This window comes from Rhincodon typus, chromosome 6 (assembly GCF_021869965.1).
Source record: "Rhincodon typus isolate 14 chromosome 6, sRhiTyp1.1, whole genome shotgun sequence".
Lineage (NCBI taxonomy): Eukaryota > Metazoa > Chordata > Chondrichthyes > Orectolobiformes > Rhincodontidae > Rhincodon > Rhincodon typus.
This window is the reverse complement of record NC_063337.1, coordinates 96,011,100-96,031,335: the sequence shown is the minus strand read 5'-3', so window position 1 is coordinate 96,031,335 and position 20,236 is coordinate 96,011,100. Positions and strand designations below refer to the sequence as shown.

At 39.2% G+C, this 20,236-nt stretch overlaps 1 protein-coding gene across 1 annotated transcript in view; it reads left to right on the top strand.

Annotated features, from left to right (window-relative positions):
• Window positions 1-15,425, top strand: part of tubgcp3 (tubulin, gamma complex associated protein 3) — a 60,688-nt gene extending 45,263 nt beyond the window's left edge. Inside the window, exons 16-20 of the mRNA XM_048598420.1 lie at window positions 4,329-4,421; window positions 7,935-8,066; window positions 9,417-9,557; window positions 10,844-10,960; window positions 13,742-15,425. Of these exons, the coding sequence (XP_048454377.1) occupies window positions 4,329-4,421; window positions 7,935-8,066; window positions 9,417-9,557; window positions 10,844-10,960; window positions 13,742-13,903 (645 nt within the window). The 3' untranslated portion in view covers window positions 13,904-15,425. The remainder of the gene's footprint in view (window positions 1-4,328; window positions 4,422-7,934; window positions 8,067-9,416; window positions 9,558-10,843; window positions 10,961-13,741) is intronic.
• The last annotated feature ends 4,811 nt before the right edge of the window (window positions 15,426-20,236 follow it).

Sequence of the window (20,236 nt, the reverse complement as noted above, 5' to 3'; positions counted from 1 at the left end):
GATTCCAGCATCTGCAGTTCTTACTATCACTGGAAAGACTGACTATTCATAGGATTAGATAAGTCAACTGCTCTGGTTGCTAAAGGAAGCAAGAGTGTAGATGTGGAAAAGCTTATCTTAATTTTTCAATTTTCCCTAGACATGGTTGAGATACCAGAGTTGCAACTTGGTAGCTTTGACTCCCTTTTTCAAGGAAGGCTGTAAGGGCAGTTTCAGCAACGACAGGCCAGTTAGTTTAAAATCAATGGTAAGAAAGGTTTTTGAATTCATATTTGGTGCGTGTGTGCGTGCGCGCGCTGGGGGTGGGGTAAGGTGCGTAATCCATATAACCTGGGAGAGTTTTGAGTGACTTAAGGAGAACCAGCATGGGTTTGCAAAAGGCAGGTCCAGGTGGAATAACCTAATTGAATGTTTTAATTAATAGAGAACATTGAAGATTGAAGATGTGAATATGGTGGATCTTATCCATTTGGACTTTAGGAACCACGTGGAAGGCTGATTAACAAAATTGAACCTCATGGAGTTGGAGGGTCAGTGTTGAATTGGATTTAAAAGATTGGCCTAAGGACAGAAAAGCAAGTTGTGATAGTTGTTTTTCCAACTGGTGTTGATAATAGTTTTACCAAGGGCCCTGCTTTTTTTGCTATGTATAAATGACTTGGATAGTGAAATATGAAGTAAAATTTTAAAATTTGCTACTGCTACCATATTTGGATAAGTGGTATACCGTGAGGATAATATGAATCACCTACAACAGGACATAAGTAGGCAGAATGGACAGACAGTTGGCTGATGAACTTAGTACTGTGACACCCAGAAGGTGTGAAGTAAGTAATTTAAAAAACAAAAATTGTCCTTAATTACTCTTAAATAAATACATTGTTGGACTGAATACATGGCGCTGCTACCAATCATGTGATGGCAGTTGACAACAATTTCTAGAAAATTCTGATCAGTGAGCCAAGAACTAAAGCTTGCATCATCCTCCTGGAATGTTATGTGCCTTGCATCATGTGTATGTTCCAGGCAACCCGACAAAAAGGAATAGTAGACGAGATGTCTACCTTCAATTTGAAATAAAGACGACTAATAAAACTATGCTATGCATGAGATAGGCTAATAGCCTTATAAGATAACTACAGAAATGCGTGATTTTTTTTAATGAGATGCATTGACACCATCTTGTTTGTTGACTGTCTCAACCAGGAGCCCCAGTCACGTGACTCAAACTGCTGGCTTGTTTGAAGAGCCTTTTACAGGTTTTGCTGTAAAAGTATTAAAGTCCAGTATTTTTCCACAGAGGGGAACAGATTCCCAGTCTGAAATAATTCTAGTGTGGCAACTTCACCTGGATTTACCTATATCTGATCTCCTGCAAAATATAATTCTGCCAGACCAGCCAAGTGCAAGAGACAATGATGTGCTGATCTCTCATTCACATGAATTAGTGCCACTATCATTGATCTCTTAGCCATTCATAAGTGTAACTTCTGTCCTTTCGTTTTCTTTCTTGTTTGCTTTTGTGTCGTGGAGTTTTGAGTGGATTAATAAAACCTACATTGTTTTAGTCTGTGATGCATCTGGATAGGATGCTTTGTGTGGTGCATCTATGAAAATTGGTAAGTGTCTTTATGGACATGCAGAATTTCCTTAGTCTTCTGAGGAAATAGAGGCGTTTGTGTGCATTCTTGACAGTAGCGTCAACATGGATGGGCAAGGTTAGATTGGTAGTATTTACTCCTAGGAACATTTAGAGTTATGTGGTCATACAGTTCAGCAGAAGACTTATTGAGAGGCAATATAGATTTAATGGCATCATGCTTAGGAATGTGCAGCAGCAGCATGTGCATTGATCTTTTAAAGGGAGCCGGACTTATGAGAGATTGGCTAACGAAATATGTGCAATCTTGAGCTTCATAAGTAGAAGCATTGACTGGTTTGATTGTGGGCATTCCAAAGTAGACTCAGTGTACCAATGGAGTCATTCTGGTCACTGCACTACAGTAAGGATGTTACTTCTCTGGAGAGGAGATTCACCAGGATGTTGCCTGGCATGGAGTATTTTAGCTTTGAAGGGAGGCTGGATAAGTAAGTAATAGGTAAGACTGGGTTTTCTTTGGAGCAGTGAAAGTTAAAGGGGGAACCTGACAGAGGTGTATAGAAGTGAGGGGCATGGACAGGGTGGATAGAAAGCAGTTGAAGGTCAATAGCATGGGGCATAATTATAAGATTTAGAAAGGATTTGAGGAAAATTCTTTTCACCCACAGGGTGATAGGGGTTTCAATGCACTGCCTGGGAGGGTAGTTGAGGTAGGTAACTTCACAACTTGTAAAAAAAAACTTAGATGAGCATTTGAAGTGTCATAACATAACATTCAAGGTTATGGGCCAAGTGTTGAAAAATGGGACTAGTGTAGATTTAGTATAGTTTGGCCATACACACTTGATGACCTGAAGGGCCTCTTCTGTACTGTATGATTCAATCAAATGACTCAATGACTCTACAACAACAGAGAGAGTGTGTGGAGAGATGCAGACACTTTCATTTCTGCTGATTGGAAAGTCTAGTACTAGGTACCATTGTCCAAATAATAGTACTTGAGTTAGAGCCAGACCTTTCAAGAATCAAATTGGGAAATACTTCTACAAGAAAAATGTGATTTGCGTTCGCCATTTCTGGATGAGTATTGTAATTGGTGCAATACCAGATTGGTTGTTCATTTTTGTAATGAATAGATTTTTGCTTTCCAAAACTATCGAATGATATGAAGTAAAGGTGGAAATATGGAGTTCAGATGCTGGTCCACTGTAATTTCGTTGACATAAAGTGCCCAAGAGGTTAGATGGCCTGCTGCTCTTCTCATGTTCTTGGTCTGACTGTTGTTCACTGCAGGGGTCAGTCTTTGATCACTGAGAAAGCATCAGATAAAAAATGGCAAGAGTATGTATTATCTATGTAATAATGTAGATTACGATTTATGTATATTGTAATGTCATTTGTTCGAAGTTTGAATTTTTAAATTTTGTGTAAGGTACATATGGGTTTTTCCGTGTCTCCAACGTTAATAATTAACTTCATTGTATCGATGTCGCTATGGTATTTTCTTTTACCAAATTTGTGATGGCTAGCCTTCAAAACTAATGAGTTTTTATGTACACCCAGGGTTTTCCCAACTGAAGGTAAACAATTGTGCATCATAGTCTTTTAGAAATTTCTGGACTTCTTTTTAATTTTATGGACAATGTATATTGTCTTAGAGAAACTTTTCAGTTTTAGTTTCATTTGGGGACAGTTCTGCAAAAGCCCTTTCATGGAGGAGGATGTGTAAAGCTGAAGTCCTGAGGAAATGAGAAGATAGTTAGTTAGATTTGTTAACACTGGATTACCTCAGAGTAAGGAATTGGTAGTAATTCCAGATGAGAAGTGTTTTGAAGATGTTATTTGAAGCTGGGTATGTTTAAGCTCAAATATATTATAGCTGCAGGAAAAAGGTATCTGATTGTCCAGACAGGAAGTTGAAGTCACAATTAACTTCAGCCTTCTGAGGTATTAAAAATAATCTTTTTCCTTGGTGTTCAGGAATGTGCAAGGGATGTTTCTGAGACCTATGAAGGAATATTTATGGAGTAGTGGGATTCTATTTTTATCATATGCTTAGCAATCTTTGTGTTATATGTAGTTGGATTGGTTTACCATTTTCTCTTCATTTCTTTCGATTAATAAACTTCTGTTTTATTGTTAAATCAAAATCTGCAACATTATGTGCTTGTGTTTCAGTGATATCTTGTTAAAACCAAACAAAACAAAACATAATCTGTCAAGCCAGATTTCAGTCTGGGGTCTGACTTGTCCAGTAATAACATCAATTGGTGTCATAACATATACTTGCAATGATCGTTAAATGGATTTTAAAAAGTTGGATTTCATATGCTGTAAGAGTGACAAATGCAGTGTTGAACCAACATGTTCAGAGTGGCTGGAATAAGAGGTTTTATTGAATTTTGGAACTCGATTGAAGTTGCAGCTGTTTTGGGTTTTGTTAGCTTGTGTAATTTTAGCTGATGAGTTAGTGGCACATCTCTCGTTTATATTTAACCACATGCCTTTTTAAAATGCCTCTGGCAGTCCATGCTATTTAAGAATTAATACATGAAATTAATGGTAACTACTTATCACACTGTTTTATTGCCTAATGAAAAATTAACCCAACTAAAAGAAAATTGACTTACAATCAAGTGTCAGATTGCTGTTCTCATTGAGCCTGATGTCTTAAATTCTAAATGGTCTTGTACTGTTATGAAATGTATTCCTTTACGTTTCTTCTCTTACAGAATTGTCAGGGGTGCTCCAGCAGTGTCATATTCTAGCATCAGAAATGGTACACTTTGTGCATCAGATGCAGTATTATATCACATTTGAGGTATGTCCAATGAGGATTGTAAAACACACACACATTTATTACTGGGCTAGATTTCTGTTTAAAATACATTGACAGTATTCTTAGTTTTCTTCAATAATTATGCTGTACCACTTTGCAAGCAGGTGTGAAAAATGTCAAATTAATTATATGAATGTTTTGTGGTAGATTTTGACTGTTCAACAAAGCAATCTTTTATTAATGGGTAATATAAGGCTACAACTATGTATTATTCATCCCTCTCCTGCATATACTATAAGCATATCACCAAGACTGCCAAATCCTGTTGCCACACTGGTGTTACTGACACCAACCACAGCTAAGGCCTATCCATACCCACAACCCTCTGTAACAGCAAAACCCTTCTTTCTCCACTCCCCTCCACCCCCTCAACCATTCTGCTCCTTCAGTGCAGTTAGCCATTGAGAATTGATATTTTCTGCATTAGATAACCCACCAGTCCAGCAGCAGTCACTCAATACTCTTAGTATTCAGACACTCTGCTAGCACTCAGTCCCTCATTGCTCTCAGTACATAGAAAATTTGCTAGTTAATATCTCTTCTTGAGATCCCTAAACTGCCAACACAGCTCACTTATTATTTCAAATAGGTTCCTCAAACTCAGATCTTTGACAGCTTGTTGCTTCTGGAGTTTTCTTCAAAGCAACTCGAGCCTTTTTTCACTATCCCTGAGTGATTTGGAGATTACTATAAACGTTTTTTATTTCACAAATATACACAAAAACATCTTTATATACATAGTCAGTAATGGATTTCATTTCTGTATAGTAGCATATTAAAGAACAAACAAACATTGGAGTTTGACTCTATTTGACAAACAAATCAAAGGCATCTCTTTCTTGTAAAGACTATATTTACATGTACTGAGACACCAGGGTGTCTGATAACTGAACGGACCCCCATTTAACTTCAGCAGAATAACCTCAGACAGTGGTCTTTCCCCATGGCTCCTTGGCGGCAACTGCCCCAAGATTTAGTGCATCCCTCAACACACCGTTGTGGACGTTGGAATGTGTCAGTCTACAACATTCCGTCGGGGTCAACTCTTTGCTGTGGAACACAAACAACTACTATAAACAGTTCTTTTGATGTTACAGATCCTTCCTTTCTGAATGAAACATGCATACTGCCTAAGCTTCTGGGTAGTTCCTTGTGACACTGGTGTCTGTTAGTAAGCAACAACAGTACTTCTCCTCTTCAATTCCTAACCAATCCAGTTGCAAATAACATTTTGGACTTAGTTTAGTAGACTCTCTTGTTAAATCTTCACTGTTTGGAACCCTCTAAGTAGCTAGTTAATTCCAATTCACTCCAAGGTTAGATGATGTGATAGTGGTTTTATGTGGTGTGGGAGTACACTTACCAAAAGTTTTAAAGCAGAAGTAGTCACTGCTCTTACTGAAGAACAGGCAGGTTTCCAGGCTATCAGGAACATCATTGAATAGAGCCTAGAATATCAGAAGCCAATTGTTATCAACTTTGTTGATTTCAAGAAGGCTCCCAGTAGCATCCATTGGCACAAAAACAGAAGTTTCTGGAAAAACTCAGCAGATCTGGCATCATCTGTGAAGAAAAAAATCAGAGTTAACGTTTTGGGTCCGGTGATCTTTGAGGAAGGGTCAACAGACCGAAACTTTAACTCTGATTTTTTTTCTTCACAGATGCAGCCAGACCTGCTGAGCTTTTCCAGCAACTTCTGCTTTTGTTCCTGATTTACAGCATCTGCAGTTCTTTCATTATTTTTCAGTATTTAACTCACTGTCACATCTCTTCTAGTCATGCCCACCTTGAAGAGGTTCTGCTCCTCTCTCCGATGGGATTTCCGTTCCAATCTATCTTCTTGTCCACCGACATTAATTTCACTATCACTCCTGATGTTTGACCAAGTATTTGCTAAAATTCGTTTCCACAGCCATATCACATTCCTCAGTGACTGCCTATGGCTCAGACTCCCTCCACGTGGATTCCAACTGAAGTTTCATCCCTCATGTTTTGAGTCCTCCCAGGCTCACAGATATCTTGGCGACATTCGTTCCACAGACAGCTGCTCTCGCTGCATCCTGAGATCCACTCTTAGTGCCATGCTGCGTCACATGCATATTCTTGACCTTTCTCTCCAGCATTGCAACAAGCTGGCTCAGGGCTGCACCACTCCACGTTTCCACTTCATCCTCCGGCTCATACGCTATGCTAACAAAAACCTTTTCTTTTCCTTTCAGGCATGAAGGCCCACAAGGTGCAACAACTCTGAGATACCCATGGCCCTCTGGAACCTTCCTCGCGTCCCCTTCCCTCTGACTCCATCCCCTCTCCCAACCTCACCTTCTGCTGGGTATTCACCATCTGTCTTAACCTTATGCTCTCCAATGCTGAACGTTCTGTACTACACAAAGGCATCAGCTTTATTTCTCTGCATCCCCACCTTTAACGAATTTTGGGCACGACATGACGTCAAACTCTTCTTCCACCATCTTTGCCTCTGTGCCCATTTCTTTGGACAAGAGTCCTCTCCTCGTCCCACAGGCCCCTTTGCCCAGTTCAAATGCCCTCGCTCCAGCTGGATGACTCCCTCTGGCCTTTTACCTGCACTCCATCTGTTCATTGAGAATTGTCGACGTGATATTGGTCACCTCAATTTCTCTGCCCCCCTCACCAAATTCAACCTATCTCCCTCTGAACTGACCGCTTTCCGTGCACTTAGATCTAACCCTGAGTTCTGAGGAATGGTCACTGGACCCGAAATGTTAACTCTGATTCTTTTCTTTACAAATGATGCCAGACCTGCTGAGCTTTCCCAGCAACTTCTGTTTTTGTTCCTGATTTAAAGCATCCACAGTTCTTTCAGTTTTTATTTAGCATCCATCGGCAATCACTCTGGTATGTCCCAGGGCTGTACAGCATCCTGAAGTGGTAGAAACTTATTAACATTTTACAAACTGTTCTCTGTGAGTAGCTGCTGCATAAAGGCCAGCATGGAAATGATGGGCACCTTCAACGTTGTCTCAGGAATGAGGCAAAGTTCCATACTTATCCCCCATTCAATATCCTCTTAGTTATGGACTTGATTATAAGAAAGATGATGTTGGGTGCAGCCCTTGGCATCCTGTGGCAACACCACCAACTGACAGACTTGGATTTCACATTCTCTCATGTCTCATTGTATTTGTTTATTGTACAGAAAATACAAATCTATCACAACAGCAAGAAAAAGGGCAGAGGATATACAGCAAATATACTGAAAGCTCTAGAAAAAGCTACTCAATTTTGTGTCCAGCTTTAATCATTATTACAAGTAGTTCAGAGAAGTGCTGATCATAAAGGACTTGGGGGACTGTTGGCAGAGGTGCATATTATGAGGAAACCTGATCTCAGTTTTGCAAATGTGTAGAGATGAAAGATCAGACACTTTTGGTAAAAGTAAGACTTGCATCTCTTAGAGTGAAGCCACGGGGGTGAAATTTCAGGCTAATTGAGGCAAGATATGTTTATTTGCAGGTATTGGAATGTTCATGGGATGAACTATGGAATAAACTGCAGCAGGCACAGGATCTTGATCACATCACTGCTGCACATGAAACTTTCCTCAACACGATAATCTCTCGATGTCTGCTGGACAGTAACTCTGAAGTAAGTGGTTTGAGATTGGCTCGTGTTGATTTATTGTAGCAATCTGAATCTGTACTAAGTGAAAGTTCAGTAGGTTAACCTTGTTTTATATGGAAATAGGATTTAAAGGTGAGTCTAATTTTTTTTACATTTGTTCATGGGATTTGAGCATAACTAGCAAGATCAGCACTCATTACCATGTTTAGTTACCCTTGAAGGTGATGGTGATCTGCTACGTTTCATGTGTATCAGGGCATCTGTAGTGCTTCGGGAAGGGAGTTCCAGGGTTTTGATCCAGCAACAGGGATTATAGTGCCAACTTCAAAAGGTATCATGCTAAGAGGGGAAGTTGCATGTGTTGGTATTCCAACGTATCTGCTGCACTCGACCTTCTAGGTGGTAGAGCTCAGAGCAGTGTGGAAGATGCAGTCACGTGAACTTGACAAGTTGCTGCAGCTTGGAAACTGTAGAATTGTGGTAATGTTCCTGAACTTGTAATCCAGAGGCCCGGACTGATGCATTTGAATTCAATTGACTGTTAATTCTGGAATAAAATACTTGAATGATTACTGGATATTTTTTCACAATCAGTTCGGCTTACCCAGTTTTGGCCGACTTGTGACTCCACAGCAATGTGACTGACTCCTAACTGTCCTCTACAATGTCCTAGCAATCCATTCAGTTGATCAAACCAGTACAGAACCTCATTCAAATCTAAGGTGGCTAGAAAAAAATTGATGCATTCAATGTGGTGTAGCATCCAAACCTAAGTATACAAACTGAAACATTCAGACATATTGTCCTGTGTTTCACTTCCAGAATGGTTGAATTGTTGAGTAAGTTGCATCTCAATACAAAAATATTTTAAATAGCAGAACACTGAATCAGACAAAAGGTATAGTAAAGCAGTTTGATGCAGAGAGAGAGTGAAAGGTGTGTCAACAAGGTTGTAACTGGGACGATATACTTAAAACAAATATATTGCTGGCCTCAGAGGTCTGTGACTGAAACTTATTTTCTTAAAGTGAGAGGGTTAACTCCTGACAAGATTTTCCCTTTAAGGTCTCAGACGCTATAATCATGTTCGGAAACTAAATGTTTAGTTTAACGTTTAACTTTTTGTAAATTTTCAGGGGAATGTGCTGAGTTATTGGTGTAGGTGGAGATGCTCGACCTGAGAGTGAGGAGTCAGGTATTTCTGTGTAGTCAGTGCAAGTAAGTGAGGAGGAACTTTTGATGCGAAGGTTCATGCTTTTGCATTTGGTGTCTGATTGGAAGGTCTGCTATTCTGAATGGCAGGGAGTTTGAAATATTTTGGTGTTTGTTAACTGAGAAAATTTCTACACTTTCTGAAATCTGTGTCCATTCAAGGAACTGTTGACACAACTTCGAGCTCTGTTCGATCGAATCCTGGAGTTTCAAAGTGCACAGGATTCCATGTACCGTTCAGCTCTGGAAGAACTGCATCTCCGGCTTCGTTATGCAGACATCAAGAAGCAACGACAGGCAGAGGTATGGATGTGGACGTTGTTGAAGGGCTTTTTGTGCCCCTCAAAACCGAGACAGTCTGTGAACATTTAGCTGAACAGTCAAAAGCATTAATACACACTTGACTGTGTAGATAGGATATGATCCATAAATAGACTGAAATATTATTCCTTTGATCTCAGGATGTCCAAAATTACTTGATAACCTTTGAGATATTTTAAATTCAGTGACTATTGTAATCTGGACAAGCATGGCAGTTAATTTGGATACAAACAGATCCTATCAGCAGCAGTAGTTTTTTAGACAAATAATTGCGTTAATGATGCTACAACATAAATATTGATTGTAACACTGGGAAACTCTCCAGTTATTTTTCACATTGTGCTTTGGAGTCTTCTTACATCCACCTGATAAGTCCCTTGGATTCTTTCTCATCTGAAAGATAGCACGTTCAAAATTGGAACAGTATCTCAGTACTGTTCTAGGAGTGTCAGTCTGGATTTTGTGGTCAATTTTCTCGAATGGAAGTTGAACTCGCTGCCTTCTGTCTCAGAAACAAGTGTTCTACCAACTGGTAGTCCGATCCACCAGTAACACGTGAAGGCTATTTTGCTTACAGGAAAATAAAGTGCCATTTCAAAATCTGCCCTAATTCTTGAACAATTTGAATCTGGTACCAGACTTCTATGGGAAGATTGTTGACCCACCCAGTGGACAGATAGTTGAGGGCCCCACCATAGCCACTTCTGAAAGACCCAAACAGATTTTCTGTGTATCGGGCAATTTATTATCTGATGTCAAGGCACCTGTCCATTTGAGGCTGAAGGTGTCACTTCCAAGAGCTACTGGTCAAAAAGGCAACCAGCATGCTCCTGCCTATCTATGCAATCTCCCCTCACCTGCCATCTGCCAGTCTTCTCCCTGAAGCCCTTTAAAATTCTGTTTTGCGTGTCATAATATTTGCACAGGTTGTCCATCAAACTCTAGGGACATGTGGTGGCCAAGAAAAATATATTATCGCTTCAAGGCAGGGACCAAGGAACTGGAAATTGCTCCAAGGACTGGCATTAAGGGATTAGAAGATGCTGAAGTTCTTCTGAGGAAGAATTCACCCTGCTACTTTAATTATATCTCAATGTAATAATTGCCAGGAGTTCTGTATGTCCCAAGGAAGGGAACTTGCACTTTGACTATATCCTAACTGCCTGCTGCCAATGTTCAATCCTGATATTTTTCATTTGCCTGCTAACGTTTGACATTGCACAAATCTGATTAGTGATGTCAATGGTTTATTTTCCCTCTTCATTTAGGGTATGTGGGGAACGACATCAGCTGAAGAAGAGGCAGAAAATAAAAGAATTCATGAATTTCAACAGTTAATTCCTAAAATGTCTTCCCAGATACGGGTGTGTTCCCATTTCTACCAGGTATGTCATTCAAATCTGAATTGCAATATGTTTGGTTGCAATGAATGATCTAGTGGGGACTAATTAGAGGGGAGGGAGGGTCTGCGGGGTTGTGGTGGTGGAGTAGGGGGTTTGGGGGTGACAGGTTTGCAAAGCAAAAGGATAAGGTAACATGGCAGGGCAATATTTTGATGATGACACTCCGAGTAGGGCAGGAAAGGACAACATACAACCATGAAAAAAAAAATACCAGCAGATGGGAGCAAAGATGGAGCAAAAGGTAGAAAGGCAAAACTTAATGGCTCTTTACTTGAACATGCTTAGTAGTCTGAACAAAGTAAATTAATTAACAGAAAAAAAGAGAGAAAGTAAATTGAAGGAAACTAGCGAGTAACATAAAACCAGACAATAAGAGCTTCTTTAAATATACAAGAGGAGGAGAGAGGCAACAATGCTGGAAAAATTATGATGGGGTGCCAGAAAATGGCAAAAGAACTGAACAAATACTTTGTTTCAGTCTTCAGTAGAGGATACAAATAGTAGTCCAAAAATAGTAAATAATCAAGGAGACAAAGAGAGCACGAAACAAACAAGTAACTATCACAAGGGAAAAGATATGAGGGAAAATAATGGGGTGAATCTGGCAAATAGTCCCCTGCATCTGATGGTTTTAGGATTTTAAAGGAAGTAGCTATAGCCGTAGTAGAAGCAGTGCTAGTAATCTTCCAAGAATCCTTAGATTCTGGAAAAGCCCCAGAACATTCAAAAATTGCCAATCAAACACACATATTCAAAAAGGATGGGAAACAAAAATGCAGGTAAGTATAGACCAGTTAGTTTAATATCCGTCAATGGGGGTTGGTATCTATTATACAGGATGCAATAGCAGAGCATTTAGAAACACGATATGATCAAGCAAACTCAGCTTCATGAAGGGGAAATTTATGCCTGACCAATTTATAGCTGTTCCTTGAGAATGTAACAAGCAGAGTAGATAAAAGGGGAGCTAATAGATGTAGTTTGTTTGAATTTCCAAAAGGCAATCAGTAAGGCCCCATACATGAAGCTAATGTAACAGCCTATAGTACTGGTGGTTGTATGTTAGCATGAATAGAAGACTGAATACCTAATCAAAGACAGGGAGTTGGGATAAAGGGGACCTTTTCAGGATGACAAGCCATAACTAAAGAAGTGCTACAGATATCAACGCTGTGGCCACAATTATTTACTATACATATATTTTAATGACTTGGAGAAGGGAAGTGAATGTGCTATCGCCAAGTTTGCAGATGATTCAAAAATAGATGTGGTGGCAAGTAGTGAGGATGAAACAAGGAGTTTATAAAAGAAAATTGGCAGGTTAAATGAGGGGGCAAAAACTTGGCAGATGGAGTATAATGTAGGAAAAATGTGAGCTCATGCACTTTGGCAGGCAGAATAGATGGGATGAATTTTAGTTGACTAGGAAAAGCTGCAGCATTGGGATTTGGAAGTCTTAGTGCATGAATCGCAAATAGCTAGCACGCATTCACTGGTTAATAGGGAAGTCAAATGGAATGTTGGCTTTTATTTCACAGAGAATGGAGAATTAAAAATTAGAAAGCTTTTACTAAAACTATACAAGGCACTAGTCAGACCACAACTGGAGTACTGTGTGCAATTTTAGGCCCCTTATCTAATGAAAGAGATTCTGGTATTAGAAGCAGCCTACAGAGGGTTAAGTTGGCTGATTCTGGGAATGGAGCGATTTTTAGAATAAGGAGAGGTTCAATAAGTTGAACTTGTACTCATTCTCATTTAGAAGAATGAGAGGAGACCTTATTGAACCAAATAAGTTTCTTAGGGTCTAGGATAGGGCAGGTGGGGAGAGGTCATCTCCACAGTGGAAGAGTGTAGGATCAGAGTGCATAATCTCAGAGTAAGGAGTTGCCTATTTCAGACACAGACGAAGTATCTTTTCTGAAGGTGGTGAATCCGTGGCATTCTTCACTGCAGAGAGGTGTACAGTCTGGGTCATTAAGTATATTCAATGCTGAGATAGCCAGGTTCCTAATCATTAAGGTACTCAAGGGTAACAGGGATAAAGGCAGGAAGGCGAAGTTGAGGATTATCAAATCAGCCTTAATCTCATTGAATGGCAGAGTGGAATCGATGAGCTGAATGACCTACTTCATTTGCTATAGTTTATGATCTTAGTGAATGACTCTTTGTATCAACTGGTGATTGCTAACTTTCAGGCCTTGCATTCCGGGTTACATTTATGTGAAAAGTAATTGGCTTCCGCTTTCTTTAAAAGGAAACATGGGAACAATATCTCAGTTTCAACACTCTCACACATTTTAGTTTCACCTGTAACTCTCATCCTGTGGAGCTAGCGATCATCCATTTGTGTAAAATTCTGCCCTATTTAAATTTGTCCTGCCCCATTCAGAGTATTTTGCATCTAATTGGTTCGTATACACCGTTGTTTTTAAGTTAAATTTAGGTAATGTATTTATTGACTGCATCATCCAGATAACTGGCTTAGATGCACTTGTATGACCCCGAAGTGAGATCTCCTTAACTGTGATATCTTGGTTGAGGGCAAATGTTTCCTCTTTTGTTAAATCTTATGCAGTTGATTTTAATTTGTTTAGCTGCCAACCTAAAAGATGAAGTATAATTTTCCCTGTTTATGCTTAGCACACATCTTTCCCATGCTCATTAAGCTAAACTACACCTTTATGAGTTTCACTTGATTCAAAGTAAAATGTTGCAATACCGACTAATTTCATGTCATTAATCTTCCTTTCTTTCCCTTAGGACATTGTTCAGCAATTCCTGGTACTGTTGACAAAAAGTTCTGATGAAAGTCTCCGTTTCCTTAACTTCAGACTTGACTTCAATGAGCATTACAAAGCAAGGGACCCCCGACTGCGTGCCTCACTGGGCAGCATCCGGGGCAAACGCAGCTCAGCATTGTAAAGTGTTGTCCACACGTTTCCAGCTATCACAGTTAGGGATACATTTACATGTACCTTGGTTTTCTGCTCTCTGCCGTCCTGTGAAACCTATGTTTGTATTGGCTGCCAGTGATGTACCGCACCACTGGGAGTAGAGGAAATAATTAGTCATCTGATAAAATGTTAAATTCCTTGAACAAGAAATATATCCACATGACAGTGTAAGTTATTTATAATCTATGAATGTTTAGTTTGAAGTTGAACTTGAAGCTTGAACTGAAGGTGGCATTTGGCAATTTTTAACTTCACTTTGCTGAAAGAACTTTACAGTGTGTACAGAAAGGTTACTGTTCCAGACCTAAACCCACATTTTATTTTACAGATGACAAAATTATTTAAACTGCTAAGCAAAAATGAAGTTTGTTCAATAACAAAAATCTTTTTCTAAATTGAGAAACTCTTAGTCTTTTTCATGTAATATACATTCTGGATTGTCACAATTGGTATTCATTTTAAAAACTCAACATATGCAGTGATTAAAACCCTCAGTTTTTACATTGTGTAAATAGTTTCAGGTCTTTTGATCTTATTAATACATTTCGATGTATGAGAATGTGGATAAAAGGTAAAAGAAAATAATTGGAAATTGGTTCCTTTTTAAAAAGTTGTATTTGTTATGCAGTTCAGTTTTTTGATATTGATATTGTAGGAGAAATCCATACATTTAACCCTTTGTAGATGCACTGGCTAGGTGCCTTTATGTTGAGGACTCCCTCCTTGTTCTCATCTTTCTGCTTTTCAAAGCATAGAAGCAAAGGAATTCCAAGATTGAAATCTGTTACTTTCAAAAGAATTACATTAACTTTACACTCTGTCCAATCCAGTGCTGATTTTTGGGAAGACTTAGACACACCTTGGACATTATCACTGATCAAACTGAGTGGTAAATGGACAGATGAGATGCTTATGTGTTACATTTGAAAAACAGCATGATTATCACGACTTGGAATGTTTGAATATACCAGAATCCCTATTCTGCAATTAGAGAAATGATTCTAGCAGCAACATTTTGGCATGGTATTTCAATGTCCAGTTTTCCTACTCCTGAAGCATCTATACTATCCTAAGTTGGGCCAGAAATCACCAGAAAATTCACTGTCCTGCAATAAAGTTTACTTTGTAGCTTCTTGAAGGTCAGAACCTGTTACAAATTATATTCAGAAGGTTAAAACTCTTGCTTTATTACAAGATTGGAGAGATAAACCAAACTTATTTTTTGATAATAAAGACAAAGTACTGGAGAAGCACAACAGATCTGACAACATCTGTGGAGAGAGAAATAATCTGGGTTTTGAATCCAATGTGAATACAATTATCATAATGGACTTAAAACAGTAACTGAATTCTATCCAAAGATACTGCCACACCTGCTGAGTATTCCTGGTGTTCTGTTTTTATTTCAGTATCTACCTTACTTTGCTCTTGTTTATATTTTCCATTTCTTTTATGTTTACTAATAATAAATGATTTCCCTAATATTCAGATTGATGGCTGGTTCTGAGACTATACCAAATTTGTACCAGTACAACTGCCGATTCTGGTCTCAAAATAGAAACGTAAAAGAGTTTCATTAGCTACTAATTGACATGAAAGTAATTAACATAATTTAGTCACAAAGCTACATAGTATAATTTTAAAACTTTTAATGAACTACGCAGTAAACATTTCTAAACTGTTATATTTGAGAGAGAATAAAATCATGGGAAATCCATTTTAAATCCTGGATTGCAGAAGTCAGAAGTTACTATTGTGATGCACTGGTGGAAGTCCACTTAATGTTCTGTTATTGATGTCTGTGATGTCCTCTGAGACATTGCACTTCAAACTAAGTAAGCTGGCAGTTAAAAAATGTCATCATCTCATTCTTCATTGAATGAAGTAACTGTGTATCCAGATGTGAATGAAGTACTGTCATCACTCCTGGGCGATGACGACTGAACCAGAGAACTGGATGTACTTGATAAATCATTGATCATAGTACGCAATGACTGGGTAGAGGAACTCCATGCACCTGATGAATCATCAGGGCTTGTGGACGAAGGAAATATAGAGGAACTAGGCGCAGGTGATGAACAATTAGGTGCCAATTCCTTAGAATACTTGTTCCAAAATGATGATATTGAAGACCAAGAAACTTGTGGCTTAGCTTTAGTGTGAGAGGATCCCACCTGATCAGAAGAGTCTGATACTTCTCGATCAACTCGGGAAAACTTGGAAGATTGTGTACTACTTTGTGAACTTTCATCAGTATGAATATGTGTCGATTGGCGAGAAAGAGAAGATATATCTGGTACTTCACTTGGCACATGAGCAGATAATAATTGAGTGCAGCTAGGTGCACTTTTTTGGCCATCATCAACATAAGTTGGTGATTTAGGGGTGACCCTGGATACATTAAGTCCATTATCACTGACTAGGCTGCCTGATGAATACGCAGAAAAACTGGATGTAGGTATTACAGCACAAAAAGTGTGGGGTGATGATGAATGTTCAGAAGACATCAATGCATGTAACATATCTGATCTGTGATCAACATAAGTGGGTGGGCAAGAAGTATTTTGTGAGTTATTATCACTAGATCTTGACTGGGTGGGAGTGTAGGAACAAGAAATATCTCTTGGATTATTACTAACCAGGTTTAACCAGGGCTCAGTGAGTGAATAGAATCCACCTTGGAAATTATTACTAATAGAACTAGATGAGGACTGGGTGGGGGAATTGAGACAAGCTTGTAGTTTATTACAAAAGGGACTGGACTGAGATTGGGTAGGTGAATAGGTACCATCATGCAGATTATGACTAATAGGACTGAACCTCGAATGGATGGATAAACATGAACCACAATGTAAATTATTATTACTACTGGGGCTGCACTTGGATTGGGTGGATGAAATGGAATCATTGTGTAGGCTGTTATGAGCAGGACTCGACTTGGAATGGGTGGGCAAATTGAAATCACTGTGAAGATTATGATGAATGGAACTTGACTTGGAATGATCGGATGAATGCAAACTGCTGTGCAGATTGTTACCATCAGGAATGGACTTGGAATTGGTGCATGGATTGAAATTGCTGTATAAATTGTCATCAGCAGGACTGGACTTGGAAGAGGTGGATGAAGAGGTGCTGCCATGTAAGCGATAGCTATCTGGATTGGTCGTGGAATGGGTGCATGAAGAGCTACCACCATGTAAATGATTGCTAACTGGGTTGGATGTGGAATGGATAGATGAAGAGCAACCTCTATATAAATGATTGCTCACTGGGCGTGACTTGGAATGGGAGGGTTTACGAGAAGTAGTTTGTGGTTTGCTGCTAATAGGAGTGCTTTGAGACTGGGTGTTTGAAATATTAGCTGTTCTATTTTTATTACGATTGTGCAGTAATTGGGGGGAAGGAGTAGAAAGACTTTGAAAGTTATCATCCACATGGGTGGCTAGTGATTGGGGATAATTTGATGCATCTTGTGTTTTGTTGTCAGTGTAGACTGATATTGATTGGGCAGAGGAACAAAAAGGAGTTTGATCATTAACATCAGCAGACAGTAATTTGAATTGAGATGTTGCTGCATCTAATGTATTGTCATGGACAGCCTGAGAGGATGATACATGAATGTAAGTCTTAAAAGCTTGTTGACTGGTGGATGAATGAGGTACAATGTGTAAATTTGTTCCCTCTTGATTGAGCAGTGGTCTGATGGAAGAGGGCGTAGCTTGTGCATTATATGCCAAGCATGCAGATGGTGATTGGCTGGCTGAACTCAATGGAATTTGCTGATCATCACTGGCATATGTGAATGGTGACTTGGGGCAAGACTTGTGTGAATGCGATATATTATCTCTGACGAAGTTGGTTGGTGTCTGATTGCGAGAATAGAATATAGTTTGCTGAGATTCTTCAGTTTTGGACTGTAAAGAGATAGAACTAGAGGCATATTTTACAGTATGGTGACCAAAGCCAGAGGGTGTGTTGGTGGAAGGGATTGTTGCACTTCTCACATTCTCCTCCATTTTAGACCAGAGTAAACCAACAGAAGAACTTGACACAGTTCCTGCATCATATAAAGCATGGTGTGAGGATGAATGAATAGAAGGTCTGGATTTATATAATAAATCTGGTTTATCCTCATCATCATTCCTGGTATTACCAGGATTGAGCTGTGATTTACTAGTAGAATAAGCAGTTTGTTTACTATCTCCACAGGTGGATTGAGTGAAAGATATAGACATATCTTGAGTGTGATCAGGAGTCTCTAATATTTGTTTGACTGCAGAAGGCAAACACTGCGTGTCGTCCATAAAAGAGAGTAGTGATAGGGTAGAAGAACTTGACCGACTTTGTGGTTTGGGCTCCTCATTAGTTAATTGTATGGAAGAATTGTATATGTCATGAATATTATAATGGGCAAGGCTTAATATTGATTTGGAGGAAGAATGAATAGAGGCCTTTCTAGGATCTGTGTGTTGTGATTGCTTGAGTGAACTGGATGCAACTTGTTGAACAATGGAGGTTGAAGGTGATTTTGTGGGAGCCTTAGATAAAGTATTACTCAGAGAAGTGGATGGTACACAGATGGAATAGGCTGCAGTGCAACCATTGTGAACTGATGGTGAATTGACAGGAGGGCTGACTTCATGCAGCATACATTGTCTGTTTTCACTGCTAGTTGGAAATGATTGGGTTGAGGAACAAGTACCATCTTTTGTGTTCTGTGTGGGCAGTGATGTTGGTGAAACAGCACCTCTCCCGTTGTCGTCACAGGTCAAAACTTGAGTGAAAGAAGCAGATACATCTTGTACATTTTTAACTTTGCTTGATGGATGAGATGCACTTTGTTCGCTCTGGTTCACAGAAGTGTATAGTGGATGGATGGGGGATATATTGTTGTGAACAGGAATCAACAATGGTCTGTCAGGTGAATGCATACCATCATGCATCACAGGCATAGGCAGTGTTGATGCTGTGTAAGTTATACATTCATCATGATCATAGACTGACAGTGATTTGGAGGAAGATCTGAATTTGGGTGCTGCCTTATCTTTGACAGAGGTGGATAATGTATGGACGGAAGAACTGGGAATATTTTGTTCACTGTCAGGGATAGAATGAAATTGAACTGAAGAACTGGATGATTGAAATGTTTGTATTGCACCAGGTCCGTTTTCACCAATGTTGGTAAATGGTGTTTGGGACAGAGAATGAGAAATAGCTTGTCCAGAATCATCTGCATGGATAGACAATGATTGGATGGGTATGTTAGATACATCTAGTGCCATGCTATCAATCTGAGTAGATTGTACTTTAGGAAGTTTAGATATGGTTCCTAAGCTGCTATCTACATAACAAAGTGGTGAATAGTGGGGAGAACTGGACGCATTAAGTTGATTATCAATATTAGAAGTGAATGAATAGATGACAGAATTAGATGCTCTTTGTTTAAAACTATCAATCTGAGATGTTGATGAATGGATTGAGCATCCAGTTCCACCAACTTTGTTAGCATCAGCACAGGGTGATGGTGATTGGATAGATTGATGCAATTTACCTTGTGTCTCACCATCAACTTGCAAATACAATGACTGACTGACAGAACAAGAATTCTCTGACCGATTACCTTCAATATGTGCGGCTGGTGTTTTCATGAGTAAGCTGAATGTATCTTGTGAAACACCATCAAAAAAGGTGGATGATGAATTATCAGAAAAAGTATATGCACCTTCTCTGTCAGTGTTGGCAAGGGTGGACTGTGTATTGCTGGAAGGGTGGGATACAGTTTTTGTATTATCAAGAACATGATCAGGTGAATAAGTGGATGCATTCTCTACATCACTGTCAAAATTTGAAGAGACTGAAGGGAAATGCAGGATACAGCGTGTGTTATCAATATCAGTTGATGATGACTGAGGAGAAGATGTAACTATGTGTTGTATATTGTTATTTTGAGTGATAGATTCATGGATGTTGTCACAAAAATTGTTGAGGTGTGAACTAAAGGAAGCATTGTGATTTTTGTCACCAACATGAATGGCCAATGATCTGACTGAAACATGAAATGCACTTCTTTCATTGTCACCGTTGTGCATCGGGAGTGATTGGTTGAAATAATGTGATATAGTTTGTGTATTAATATCAGCAGGAGTAAAGTCTGGTTTTGTGAAGTTAGACACATCTTGTACATTATCTACACATGCTTTGGTGTTGGCAAGACAGGATGATGACTTTGTGGGAGAAGAAGATGTACGTGTTCTGTCATTGATATGAGAGGACAGTGACTTTGTGGGAGAGGATGCACGTG